The sequence below is a fragment of the Salmo salar genome, chromosome ssa12, assembly GCF_905237065.1.
Source record: "Salmo salar chromosome ssa12, Ssal_v3.1, whole genome shotgun sequence".
Classification (NCBI taxonomy): Eukaryota; Metazoa; Chordata; class Actinopteri; order Salmoniformes; family Salmonidae; genus Salmo; species Salmo salar.
The window spans coordinates 2677501-2690000 of NC_059453.1; the positions used below are offsets into that span (position 1 = coordinate 2677501).

The 12500-nt window shown below is 42.6% G+C and overlaps 1 protein-coding gene across 1 annotated transcript in view; it reads right to left on the reverse strand.

Annotated features, from left to right (window-relative positions):
- Window positions 1-12500, reverse strand: part of LOC106590977 (voltage-dependent T-type calcium channel subunit alpha-1H) — a 59001-nt gene that overhangs the window by 6324 nt on the left and 40177 nt on the right. The window contains exons 15-16 of the mRNA XM_045692036.1: window positions 9661-9745; window positions 94-329 (exon numbers count right to left, since the gene is read on the reverse strand). Coding sequence (XP_045547992.1) covers window positions 94-329; window positions 9661-9745 — 321 coding nt within the window. The remainder of the gene's footprint in view (window positions 1-93; window positions 330-9660; window positions 9746-12500) is intronic.

The window sequence follows — 12500 nt, forward strand, 5'->3', positions numbered from 1 at the left end:
ATAGAGAGACGTTAGGATGTGTGTGTGTGTGTGTGTGTGTGTGTGTGTGTGTGTGTGTGTGTGTGTGTGTGTGTGTGTGTGTGTACGACTCACCGGCGACCTGGGGTCCAGGGTGTTGCTTGTATCCGTAGAGACGGTACTGCCCCGTCGTGATTGGCTGTCGCGAGTCGTGGGCGTGGCCAAGGTGTGCAGGATGAGCGGCGGACGTTGCCGCGGGGACGGCGGCGGTGGCGGTTGTTGCCGTGGCGACAGCGTATGCGGGAGGGGCATGGAGGCACGTGGGTTCAGAAGGCCGTTAGGGGTCAACATCATCGCCTGGAGCTTCATCTCTGTAGGGGGTTAGAGATCAGAGGTCAAGGTGTGTTCTAACTATGAGGACTGTGAGAAGAGTGAATAATACACAGCATAAAGGCACCAAGTCCGGAACCAGCAGTACCCTGAAAAGCTTCTACCCCCCAAGTCATAAGACAGACAGGATAAAGGCACCAAGTCCGGAACTAGCAGTACCCTGAAAAATTTCTACCCCCCAAGTCATAATACAGACTGGTTAAAGACACCAAGTCCGGAACCAGCAGTACCCTGAAAAGCTTCTACCCTCCAAGTCATAAGACAGAGAGGATAAAGGCACCAAGTCCGGAACCAGCAGGACCCTGAAAAGCTTCTACCCCCAATCCATAAGACAGACTGGTTAAAGGTCTGGAACCAACCTACCCCCAAGCCATAAGACAGGTTAAAGGTCTGGAACCAACCTACCCCCAAGCTATAAGACAGGTTAAAGGTCTGGACCCAACCTACCCCCAAGCCATCAGACAGGTTAAAGGTCTGGACCCAACCTACCCCCAAGCCATAAGACAGACAGGTTAAAGGTCTGGAACCAACCTACCCCCAAGCCATAAGACAGGTTAAAGGTCTGGAACCAACCTACCCCCAAGCCATCAGAAAGGTTAAAGGTCTGGAACCAACATACCCCCAAGAAATAAGACACACAGGTAAAAGGTCTGGAACCAACCTACCCCCAAGCCATAAGACAGGTTAAAGGTCTGGAACCAACCTACCCCCAAGCCATAAGACAGGTTAAAGGTCTGGAACCAACCTACCCCCAAGTCAAAAGACAGGTTAAAGGTCTGGAACCAACCTACCCCCAAGCCATCAGACAGGTTAAAGGTCTGGAACCAACCTACCCCCAAGCCATAAGACAGGTTAAAGGTCTGGAACCAACCTACCCCCAAGCAATAAGACACACAGGTTAAAGGTCTGGGACCAACCTACCCCCAAGCTATAAGACAGGTTAAAGGTCTGGACCCAACCTACCCCCAAGCCATAAGACAGACAGGTTAAAGGTCTGGAACCCACCTACCCCCGAGCAATAAGACAGACAGGTTAAAGGTCTGGAACCAACCTACCCCCAAGCCATAAGACAGGTTATAGGTCTGGAACCAACCTTCCCCCAAGCCATCAGACAGGTTAAAGGTCTGGAACCAACCTACCCCCAAGCCATAAGACAGGTTATAGGTCTGGAACCAACCTTCCCCCAAGCCATCAGACAGGTTAAAGGTCTGGAACCAACCTACCCCCAAGCCATAAGACAGGTTAAAGGTCTGGAACCAACATACCCCCAAGCCATAAGACAGGTTAAAGGTCTGGAACCAACCTACCCCCAAGCCATCAGACAGGTTAAAGGTCTGGAACCAACCTACCCCCAAGCCATCTGACAGGTTAAAGGTCTGGAACCAACCTACCCCCAAGCCATCAGACAGGTTAAAGGTCTGGAACAAACCTACCCCCAAGCAATAAGACAGGTTAAAGGTCTGGAACCAACCTACCTCCAAGCCATCAGACAGGTTAAAGGTCTGGAACCAACCTACCCCCAAGCCATCAGACAGGTTAAAGGTCTGGAACCAACCTACCCCTAAGTCATAAGACAGGTTAAAGGTCTGGATCCAACCTACCCCCAAGTCATAAGACAGGTTAAAGGTCTGGATCCAACCTACCCCTAAGTCATAAGACAGGTTAAAGGTCTGGAACCAAACTACCCCCAAGCCATCAGACAGGTTAAAAGGTCTGGAACCAACCTACCCCCAAGCCATCAGACAGGTTAAAGGTCTGGAACCAACCTACCCCTAAGTCATAAGACAGGTTAAAGGTCTGGAACCAACCTACCCCCAAGCCATAAGACAGGTTAAAGGTCTGGAACCAACCTACCCCCCAAGCCATCAGACAGGTTAAAGGTCTGGAACAAACCTACCCCCAAGCAATAAGACAGGTTAAAGGTCTGGAACCAACCTACCTCCAAGCCATCAGACAGGTTAAAGGTCTGGAACCAACCTACCCCCAAGCCATCAGACAGGTTAAAGGTCTGGAACCAACCTACCCCCAAGTCATAAGACAGGTTAAAGGTCTGGAACCAACCTACCCCTAAGTCATAAGACAGGTTAAAGGTCTGGAACCAAACTACCCCCAAGCCATCAGACAGGTTAAAAGGTCTGGAACCAACCTACCCCCAAGCCATCAGACAGGTTAAAGGTCTGGAACCAACCTACCCCCAAGCCATCAGACAGGTTAACCTCTTACATCTAGACGTTCCGCTAGCGGAACACCTGCTCCAATATCCAATGATAGGCGTGGCGCAAATTACAAATTCCTCAAAAATACAAAAACTTCAATTTTTCAAACATATGACTATTTCACAGCATTTTAAAGACAAGACTCTCCTTTATCTAACCACACTGTCCGATTTCAAAAAGGCTTTACAGCGAAAGCAAAACATTAGATTATGTCAGCAGAGTACCAAGCCAGAAATAATCAGACACACATTTTTCAAGCTAGCATATAATGTCACAAAAACCCAGAAGACAGCTAAATGCAGCACTAACCTTTGATGATCTTCATCAGATGACACACCTAGGACATTATGTTATACAATACATGCATGTTTTGTTCAATCAAGTTCATATTTATATCAAAAAACAGCTTTTTACATTAGCATGTGACGTTCAGAACTAGCATACCCCCCGCAAACTTCCGGAGGAATTTGCTAAGAATTTACTAAATTACTCACGATAAACGTTCACAAAAAGCATAACAATTATTTTAAGAATTATAGATACAGAACTCCTCTATGCACTCGCTATGTCCGATTTTAAAATAGCTTTTTGGTGAAAGCACATTTTGCAATATTCTAAGTACATAGCCCAGCCATCACGGGCTAGCTATTTAGACACCCGGCAAGTTTAGCACTCACCAATATCAGGTTTACTATTATAAAAGTTTGATTACCTTTTGTTGTCTTCGTCAGAATGCACTCCCAGGACTGCTACTTCAATAACAAATGTTGGTTTGGTCCAAAATAATCCATCGTTATATCCAAATTGCGGCGTTTTGTTCGTGCGTTCCAGACACTATCTGAAAGGGTAAATAAGGGTCGCGCGCATGGCGCAATTTGTGACAAAAAAAATCTAAATAATCCATTACCGTACTTCGAAGCATGTCAACCGCTGTTTAAAATCCATTTTTATTCCATTTTTCTCGTAAGAAAGTGATAATATTCCGACCGGGAATGTCCATTTAGCTAAACAGAGGAAAGTAAACAAAGCTTTCGGTCGACGCGGGCACGAGCCTGAGTCTCACAGTACTGTAACCAGCCACTACCCAAACGCGCTACTTTTTTTCAGCCAGAGCCTGCAAAGCCACGATTCAGCTTTTTACCGCCTTCTGAGACCCTATGGCAGCCGTAGGAAGTGTCACGGGACAGCTAAGATCCTCACTCTTCAATAAACAGAGACAAGAAGAACGACACCTTGTCAGACAGGCCACTTCCTGCATGAAACCTTGTCAGGTTTTTGCCTGCCAAATGAGTTCTGTTATACTCACAGACACCATTCAAACAGTTTTAGAAACTTTAGGGTGTTTTCTATCCATATGTAATAAGTATATGCATATTCTAGTTACTGGGTAGGAGTGGTAACCAGATTAAATCAGGTATGCTTTTTATCAAGCCGTGAAAATACTGCCCCCTAGCCATAACAGGTTAAAAAGAACAAAAGGAAACTACTAACATTTCACTTGTTTGACTAAACAGTGCCCTTGTTCGACTAATGAGTTCCCTTGTTTGACTAATCAGTTCCCTTGTTCGCCTAAACAGTTCCCTTGTTTGACTAAACAGTGCCTTTGTTCGACTAATCAGTTCCCTTGTTTGACTAATCAGTTCCCTTGTTCGCCTAAACAGTTCCCTTGTTTGACTAAACAGTTCCCTTGTTCGACTAAACAGTTCCCTTGTTCGACTAAACAGTTCCCTTGTTTGACTAATCAGTTCCCTTGTTCGACTAAACAGTTCCCTTGTTCGACTAAACAGTTCCCTTGTTCGACTAAACAGTTCCCTTGTCTGACTAAACATTTCCCTTGTTCGATTCGTCTAAACAGTTCCCTTGTTCGACTAAACAGTTCCCTTGTTTGACTAAACAGTTCCCTTGTTCGACTAAACAGTTCCCTTGTCTGACTAAACAGTGCCATTGTTTGACTAAACAGTTCCTTTGTTTGACTAAACAGTGCCCTTCTTCGACTCGACTAAACAGTTCCCTTGTTCGACTAAACAGTTCCCTTGTTCGACTAAACAGTTCCCTTGTTCGACTAAACAGTTCCCTTGTCTGACTAAACAGTTCCCTTGTCTGACTAAACAGTTCCCTTGTCTGACTAAACAGTTCCCTTGTCTGACTAAACAGTGCCCTTGTTTGACTAAACAGTTCCCTTGTTTGACTAAACAGTGCCCTTGTTCGACTCGACTAAACAGTTCCCTTGTTCGACTAAACAGTTCCCTTGTTCGACTAAACAGTTCCCTTGTTCGACTAAACAGTTCCCTTGTCTGACTAAACAGTTCCCTTGTCTGACTAAACAGTGCCCTTGTTCGATTAAACAGTTCCCTTGTTCGACTAAACAGTTCCCTTGTTCGATTCGACTAAACAGTGCCCTTGTTCGATTCGACTAAACAGTTCCCTTGTTCGACTAAACAGTTCCCTTGTTCGACTAAACAGTTCCCTTGTTCGACTAAACAGTTCCCTTGTCTGACTAAACAGTTCCCTTGTCTGACTAAACAGTTCCCTTGTTCGACTAAACAGTTCCCTTGTTCGACTAAACAGTTCCCTTGTTTGACTAAACAGTTCCATTGTTTGACTAAAAAGTTCCCTTGTTTGACTAAACAGTTCCCTTGTTTGATAAACAGTTCCCTTGTTCGACTAAACAGTTCCCTTGTTCGACTAAACAGTTCCCTTGTTCGACTAAACAGTTCCCTTGTTCGACTAAACAGTTCCCTTGTTCGACTAAACAGTTCCCTTGTTTGATAAACAGTGCCCTTGTTTGATAAACAGTTCCCTTGTTTGATAAACAGTTCCCTTGTTCGACTAAACAGTTCCCTTGTTTGATAAACAGTTCCCTTGTTTGACTAAACAGTTCCCTTGTTTGATTAATAAACACTTCCCTTGTTCGACTAAACAGTTCCCTTGTTTGACTAAACAGTTCCCTTGTTCAACTAAACAGTTCCCTTGTTCGACTAAACAGTTCCCTTGTTTGACTAATCAGTTCCCTTGTTCGACTAAACAGTTCCCTTGTTCGACTAAACAGTTCCCTTGTTCGACTAAACAGTTCCCTTGTCTGACTAAACATTTCCCTTGTTCGATTCGTCTAAACAGTTCCCTTGTTCGACTAAACAGTTCCCTTATTTGACTAAACAGTTCCCTTGTTCGACTAAACAGTTCCCTTGTCTGACTAAACAGTGCCATTGTTTGACTAAACAGTTCCTTTGTTTGACTAAACAGTGCCCTTCTTCGACTCGACTAAACAGTTCCCTTGTTCGACTACACAGTTCCCTTGTTCGACTAAACAGTTCCCTTGTCTGACTAAACAGTTCCCTTGTCTGACTAAACAGTTCCCTTGTCTGACTAAACAGTTCCCTTGTCTGACTAAACAGTGCCCTTGTTTGACTAAACAGTTCCCTTGTTTGACTAAACAGTGCCCTTGTTCGACTCGACTAAACAGTTCCCTTGTTCGACTAAACAGTTCCCTTGTTCGACTAAACAGTTTCCTTGTTCGACTAAACAGTTCCCTTGTCTGACTAAACAGTTCCCTTGTCTGACTAAACAGTGCCCTTGTTCGATTAAACAGTTCCCTTGTTCGACTAAACAGTTCCCTTGTTCGATTCGACTAAACAGTGCCCTTGTTCGATTCGACTAAACAGTTCCCTTGTTCGACTAAACAGTTCCCTTGTTCGACTAAACAGTTCCCTTGTTCGACTAAACAGTTCCCTTGTCTGACTAAACAGTTCCCTTGTCTGACTAAACAGTTCCCTTGTTCGACTAAACAGTTCCCTTGTTCGACTAAACAGTTCCCTTGTTCGACTAAACAGTTCCCTTGTTTGACTAAACAGTTCCATTGTTTGACTAAAAAGTTCCCTTGTTCGACTAAACAGTTCCCTTGTTCGATTCGACTAAACAGTGCCCTTGTTCGATTCGACTAAACAGTTCCCTTGTTCGACTAAACAGTTCCCTTGTTCGACTAAACAGTTCCCTTGTTCGACTAAACAGTTCCCTTGTCTGACTAAACAGTTCCCTTGTCTGACTAAACAGTTCCCTTGTTCGACTAAACAGTTCCCTTGTTCGACTAAACAGTTCCCTTGTTCGACTAAACAGTTCCCTTGTTTGACTAAACAGTTCCATTGTTTGACTAAAAAGTTCCCTTGTTTGACTAAACAGTTCCCTTGTTTGATAAACAGTTCCCTTGTTCGACTAAACAGTTCCCTTGTTCGACTAAACAGTTCCCTTGTTCGACTAAACAGTTCCCTTGTTCGACTAAACAGTTCCCTTGTTCGACTAAACAGTTCCCTTGTTTGATAAACAGTTCCCTTGTTTGATAAACAGTTCCCTTGTTTGATAAACAGTTCCCTTGTTCGACTAAACAGTTCCCTTGTTCGACTAAACAGTTCCCTTGTTCGACTAAACAGTTCCCTTGTTCGACTAAACAGTTCCCTTGTTTGACTAAACAGTTCCCTTGTTTGACTAAACAGTTCCCTTGTTTGACTAAACAGTTCCCTTGTTTGATTAATAAACAGTTCCCTTGTTCGACTAAACAGTTCCCTTGTTTGACTAAACAGTTCCCTTGTTTGATTCGACTAAACAGTTCCCTTGTCTGACTAAACAGTGCCCTTGTTTGACTAAACACTTCCCTTGTCTGACTAAACAGTAGATACGTTATGACATACAGTAAATCCCCTCTACAGTAGCCTATCAACGTGAAGCTTGTCACGCAGCACGAGACTAAACTTCACTTGCGTCCTCCTTGAGGCATTGAGAGATACATTTAAAAAAATTTACATTTTAGTCATTCAGCAGACGCTCTTATCCAGAGCGACTTACAGTAGTGAGTGCATACATTTCATATTTTATTTTTCGTGCTGGTCCCCCGTGGAATCGAACCCACAACCCTGGCGTTGCAAACACCATGCTCTACCAACTCAGCCACACGGGATAAACATGGCAATGATGTCATTGATGACACATCAAGGAAGATAGGTCCTACGTGATAGAGAGTGGTAACGATGTCACTGATGACACATAAAGGAAGATAGGTCCTACGTGATAGAGAGTGGTAACGATGTCACTGATGACACGTAAAGGAAGATAGGTCCAACGTGATAGAGAGTGGTAACGATGTCACTGATGACACGTAAAGGAAGATAGGTCCAACGTGATAGAGAGTGGTAACAATGTCACTGATGACACGTAAAGGAAGATAGGACATACGTGATAGAGAGTGGTAACGATGTCACTGATGACACGTAAAGGAAGATAGGTCCTACGTGATAGAGAGTGGTAACAATGTCACTGATGACACTTAAACTGTTGGGGGTAGGGGGCAGTATTTACACGGCCGGATAAAAAACGTACCCGATTTAATCTGGTTATTACTACTGCCCAGAAACTAGAATATGCATATAATTATTGGCTTTGGATAGAAAACACCCTAAAGTTTCTAAAACTGTTTGAATGGTGTCTGTGAGTATAACAGAACTCATATGGCAGGCAAAAACCTGAGAAGATTCTGTACAGGAGGTGCCCTCTCTGACCATTCCTTGGGCTTCTTGACTCTTTTTATTGAAAACTTAGGATCTTTGCTGTAACGTGACACTTCCTACGGCTCCCATAGGCTCTCAGAACCCGGGGAAAAGCTGAATGATGTCGAGGCAGCCCCTGACTGAAAAACATTAGCGCCTTTGGTAGGTGGTCTATCAGAGGACAATGAGACTGAGGCGCGTGCACGAGGTGACCCCATGTTTTTATTTTCTCTCTCTTTGTACTAAAACACAGATTCCCGGTCGGAATATTATCGATTTTTTACGAGAAAAATGGCATAAAAATTGATTTTAAACAGCGGTTGACATGCTTCGATGTACGGTAATGGAATATTTAGAAATGTTTTGTCACGAAACGCGTCGGGCGCGACACCCTTCATTACACTTCGGATAGTGTCTTGAACGCACGAACAAAACAGAGGATATTTGAACATAACTATGGATTATTTTGAACCAAACCAACATTTGTTATTGAAGTAGAAGTCCTGGGAGTGCATTCTGATGAAGAACAGCAAAGATAATAACATTTTTCTTATAGTAAATCTGACTTTGGTGAGTGCTAAACTTTGTGGGTGTCTAAATAGCTAGCCCTGTGATGCCGGGCTATCTACTTAGAATATTGCAAAATGTGCTTTCACCGAAAAGCTATTTTAAAATCGGACATAGCGAGTGCATAGTTGAGTTCTGTATCTGTAATTCTTAAAATAATTGTTGTTTTTTGTGAACGTTTATCGTGAGTAATTTAGTAAATTCACCGGAAGTTTGCGGGGGTATGCTAGTTCTGAACGTCACATGCTAATGTAAAAAGCTGTTTTTTTATATAAATATGAACTTGATTGAACAAAACATGCATGTATTGTATAACATAATGTCCTAGGCGTGTCATCTGATGAAGATCATCAAAGGTTAGTGCTGCATTTAGCTGTGGTTTGGGTTTATGTGACATTATATGCTAGCTTGAAAAATGGGTGTCTGATTATTTCTGGCTGGGTACTCTGCTGACATAAGCTAATGTTTTGCTTTCGTTGTAAAGCCTTTTTGAAATCGGACAGTGTGGTTAGATTAACGAGAGTCTTGTCTTTAAAATGGTGTAAAATAGTCATACGTTTAAGAAATTTAAGTAATAGCATTTCTAAGGTATTTGAATAACGTGCCACAGGATTCCACTGGCTGTTACGTAGGTGGGACGATTTCGTCCCACCTTCCCTAGAGAGGTTAATTTGAATTTGGCGCTCTGCATTTTCACCTGATGTTGGCCAGGTGGGACGTTACCGTCCCACGTACCCATAAGAAGTTAATTCCATTAAATGGGAAATGTCAAATATGGAATTTCAATTCAATAAGTCCAAACAGTCTAATTCAAATCAATTCCAATTCCATTTGTGAATTCAAGATTTGAATTGGAATTTCAAACTGAATTGGAATTGACCCATAGCCCTGGTGCGCAAGTGTGTGTGTGTGTGTGTGTGTGTGTGTGTGTGTGTGTGTGTGTGTGTGTGTGTGTCTGTGTGTCTGTGTGTGTGTGTGTGTGTGTGTGTCCATACCTGTTGAATACAGCTCCTTCATCTTCTCCTCCTCTTCTAAAGTCGACAATTTCTCATCGTCGGACTCTGACCTGTTAGCATCACCCTGATGAAGATACCATCATCGTCATCACCATCATTATCACCACCATATTCATCATTATCACCACCATATTCATCATTATCACCACCATATTCATCATAATCACCACCATATTCATCATTATCACCACCATATTTATCATTATCACCCCCCATATTCATCATTATCACCCCCATTTTCATCATTATCACCCCCATATTCATCATTATCACCACTATATTAATCATTATCACCCCCATATTCATCATTATCACCACCATATTTATCATTATCACCCCATATTCATCATTATCGACCCCATATTCATCATTATCACCCCCATATTCATCATCACCACCACCATATTCATCATCATCACCATATTCATCATTATCACCCCCCATATTCATCATTATCACACCCATATTCATCATTATCACCCCCCATATTCATCATTATCACCCCCATATTCATCATTATCACCACCATATCCATCATTATCACCACCATATTCATCATTATCACCCCCATTTTCATCATTGTCACCCCCATATTCATCATTATCACCACTATATTGATCATTATCACCCCCATATTCATCATTATCACCACCATATTCATCATCACCACCATATTCATCATTATCACCCCCATATTCATCATTATCACCACTATATTGATCATTATCACCACCTTATGCATCATTATCACCACCATATTCATCATTATCACCCCATATTCATCCTTATCACCCCCATATTCATCATTATCACCACCATATTCATCATTATAAACACCATATTCATCATTATCACCACCATATCCATCATCATCACCCCCATATTCATCATTATCACCACCATATTCATCATTATCACCATCACCCCATATTCATCATTATCACCCCATATTCATCATTATCACCATCATATTCATCATTATCACCCCCATATTCATCATTATCACCACCATATTCATCATTATCACCACCATATTCATCATTATCACCACCATATTCAACATAATCACCTCCATATGCATCATTATTGCCACCATATTCATCATTATCACCACCATATTCATCATTATCACCACCATTTTCATCATTATCACCCCATATCCATCATTATCACCACCATATTCAACATTATCACCACCATATTCATCATTATCACCACCATATTCATCATTATCACCACCACCACCATATTCATCATTAACACCACCATAATCGTCATTATCACCACCGTATTCATCATTATCACCATAAACCCCATATTCATCATTATCACCACCATATTCATCATTTCACCAACATATTCAACATTATCACCACCATATTCAACATTATCGCACCATAAGCATCATTATCACCGCCGTAATCATCATTATCACCACCATATTCATCATTATTGCCATCACCCCATATTCAACATTATCACCACCATATTCATCATTATCACCATAAACCCCATATTCATCATTATAAACACCATATTCATCATTATCACCACCATATCCATCATTATCACCCCCATATTCATCATTATCACCACCATATTCATCATTATCACCATCACCCCATATTCATCATTATCACCCCATATTCATCATTATCACCACCATATTTATCATTATCACCACCATATTCATCATTATCACCATCACCCATATTCATCATTATCACCACCATATTCATCATTATCACCATCACCCCATATTCACCAGTATCACCATCACCCCCGTATTCATCATTATTACCCCATATTCATCATTATCACCCCCATATTCATCATTATCACCATCATCACCAAGAGCGAGGGAGGGAGAGACAGAGAGAGGCAAAAGTCCTTGTAGTCTGTCTGTCTGTCTGTCTGTCCGGCCCTATACCCTGACCCTATAACCCTAACCCTAACCCTGACCCTACAACCCTGACCCTAACCCTGACCCTAACCCTGACCCTATAACCCTGACCCTATAACCCTATAACCCTATAACCCTATAACCCTGACCCTATAACCCTATAACCCTATAACCCTAACCCTATAACCCTGACCCAATAACCCTATAACTCTAACCCTGACCCTACAACCCTGACCCTAACCCTGACCCTGACCCTAACCCTGACCCTATAACCCTGACCCTATAACCCTATAACCCTATAACCCTAACCCTATAACCCTGACCCTATAACCCTATAACCCTGACCCTAACCCTGACCCTGACCCTATAACCCTATAACCCTGACCCTATAACCCTATAACCCTTTAACCCTATAACCCTATAACCCTGACCCTAACCCTGACCCTGACCCTAACCCTATAACCCTATAACCCTAACCTTAAAACCCTATAACCCTATAACCATGACCCTATAACCCTATAACCCTAACCCTATAACCCTGACCCTAACCCTGACCCTGACCGTAACCCTGACTCTAACCCTATAACCCTGACCCTATAACCCTATAACTCTATAACCCTATAACCCTATAACCCTGACCCTATAACCCTGAACCTATATCCTAACCCTGACCCTATAACCCTAACCCTGACCCTAACCCTGACCCTATAACCCTAACCCTGACCCTATAACCCTGACCCTAACCCTATAACCCTGACCCTAACCCTGTAACCCTATAACCCTAACCCTAACCCTGACCCTATAACCCTATAACCCTAAATCTATAACCCTATAACCCTGACCCTATAACCCTGACCCTAACCCTATAACCCTGACCCTAACCCTATAACCCTATAACCCTAACCCTAACCCTGAC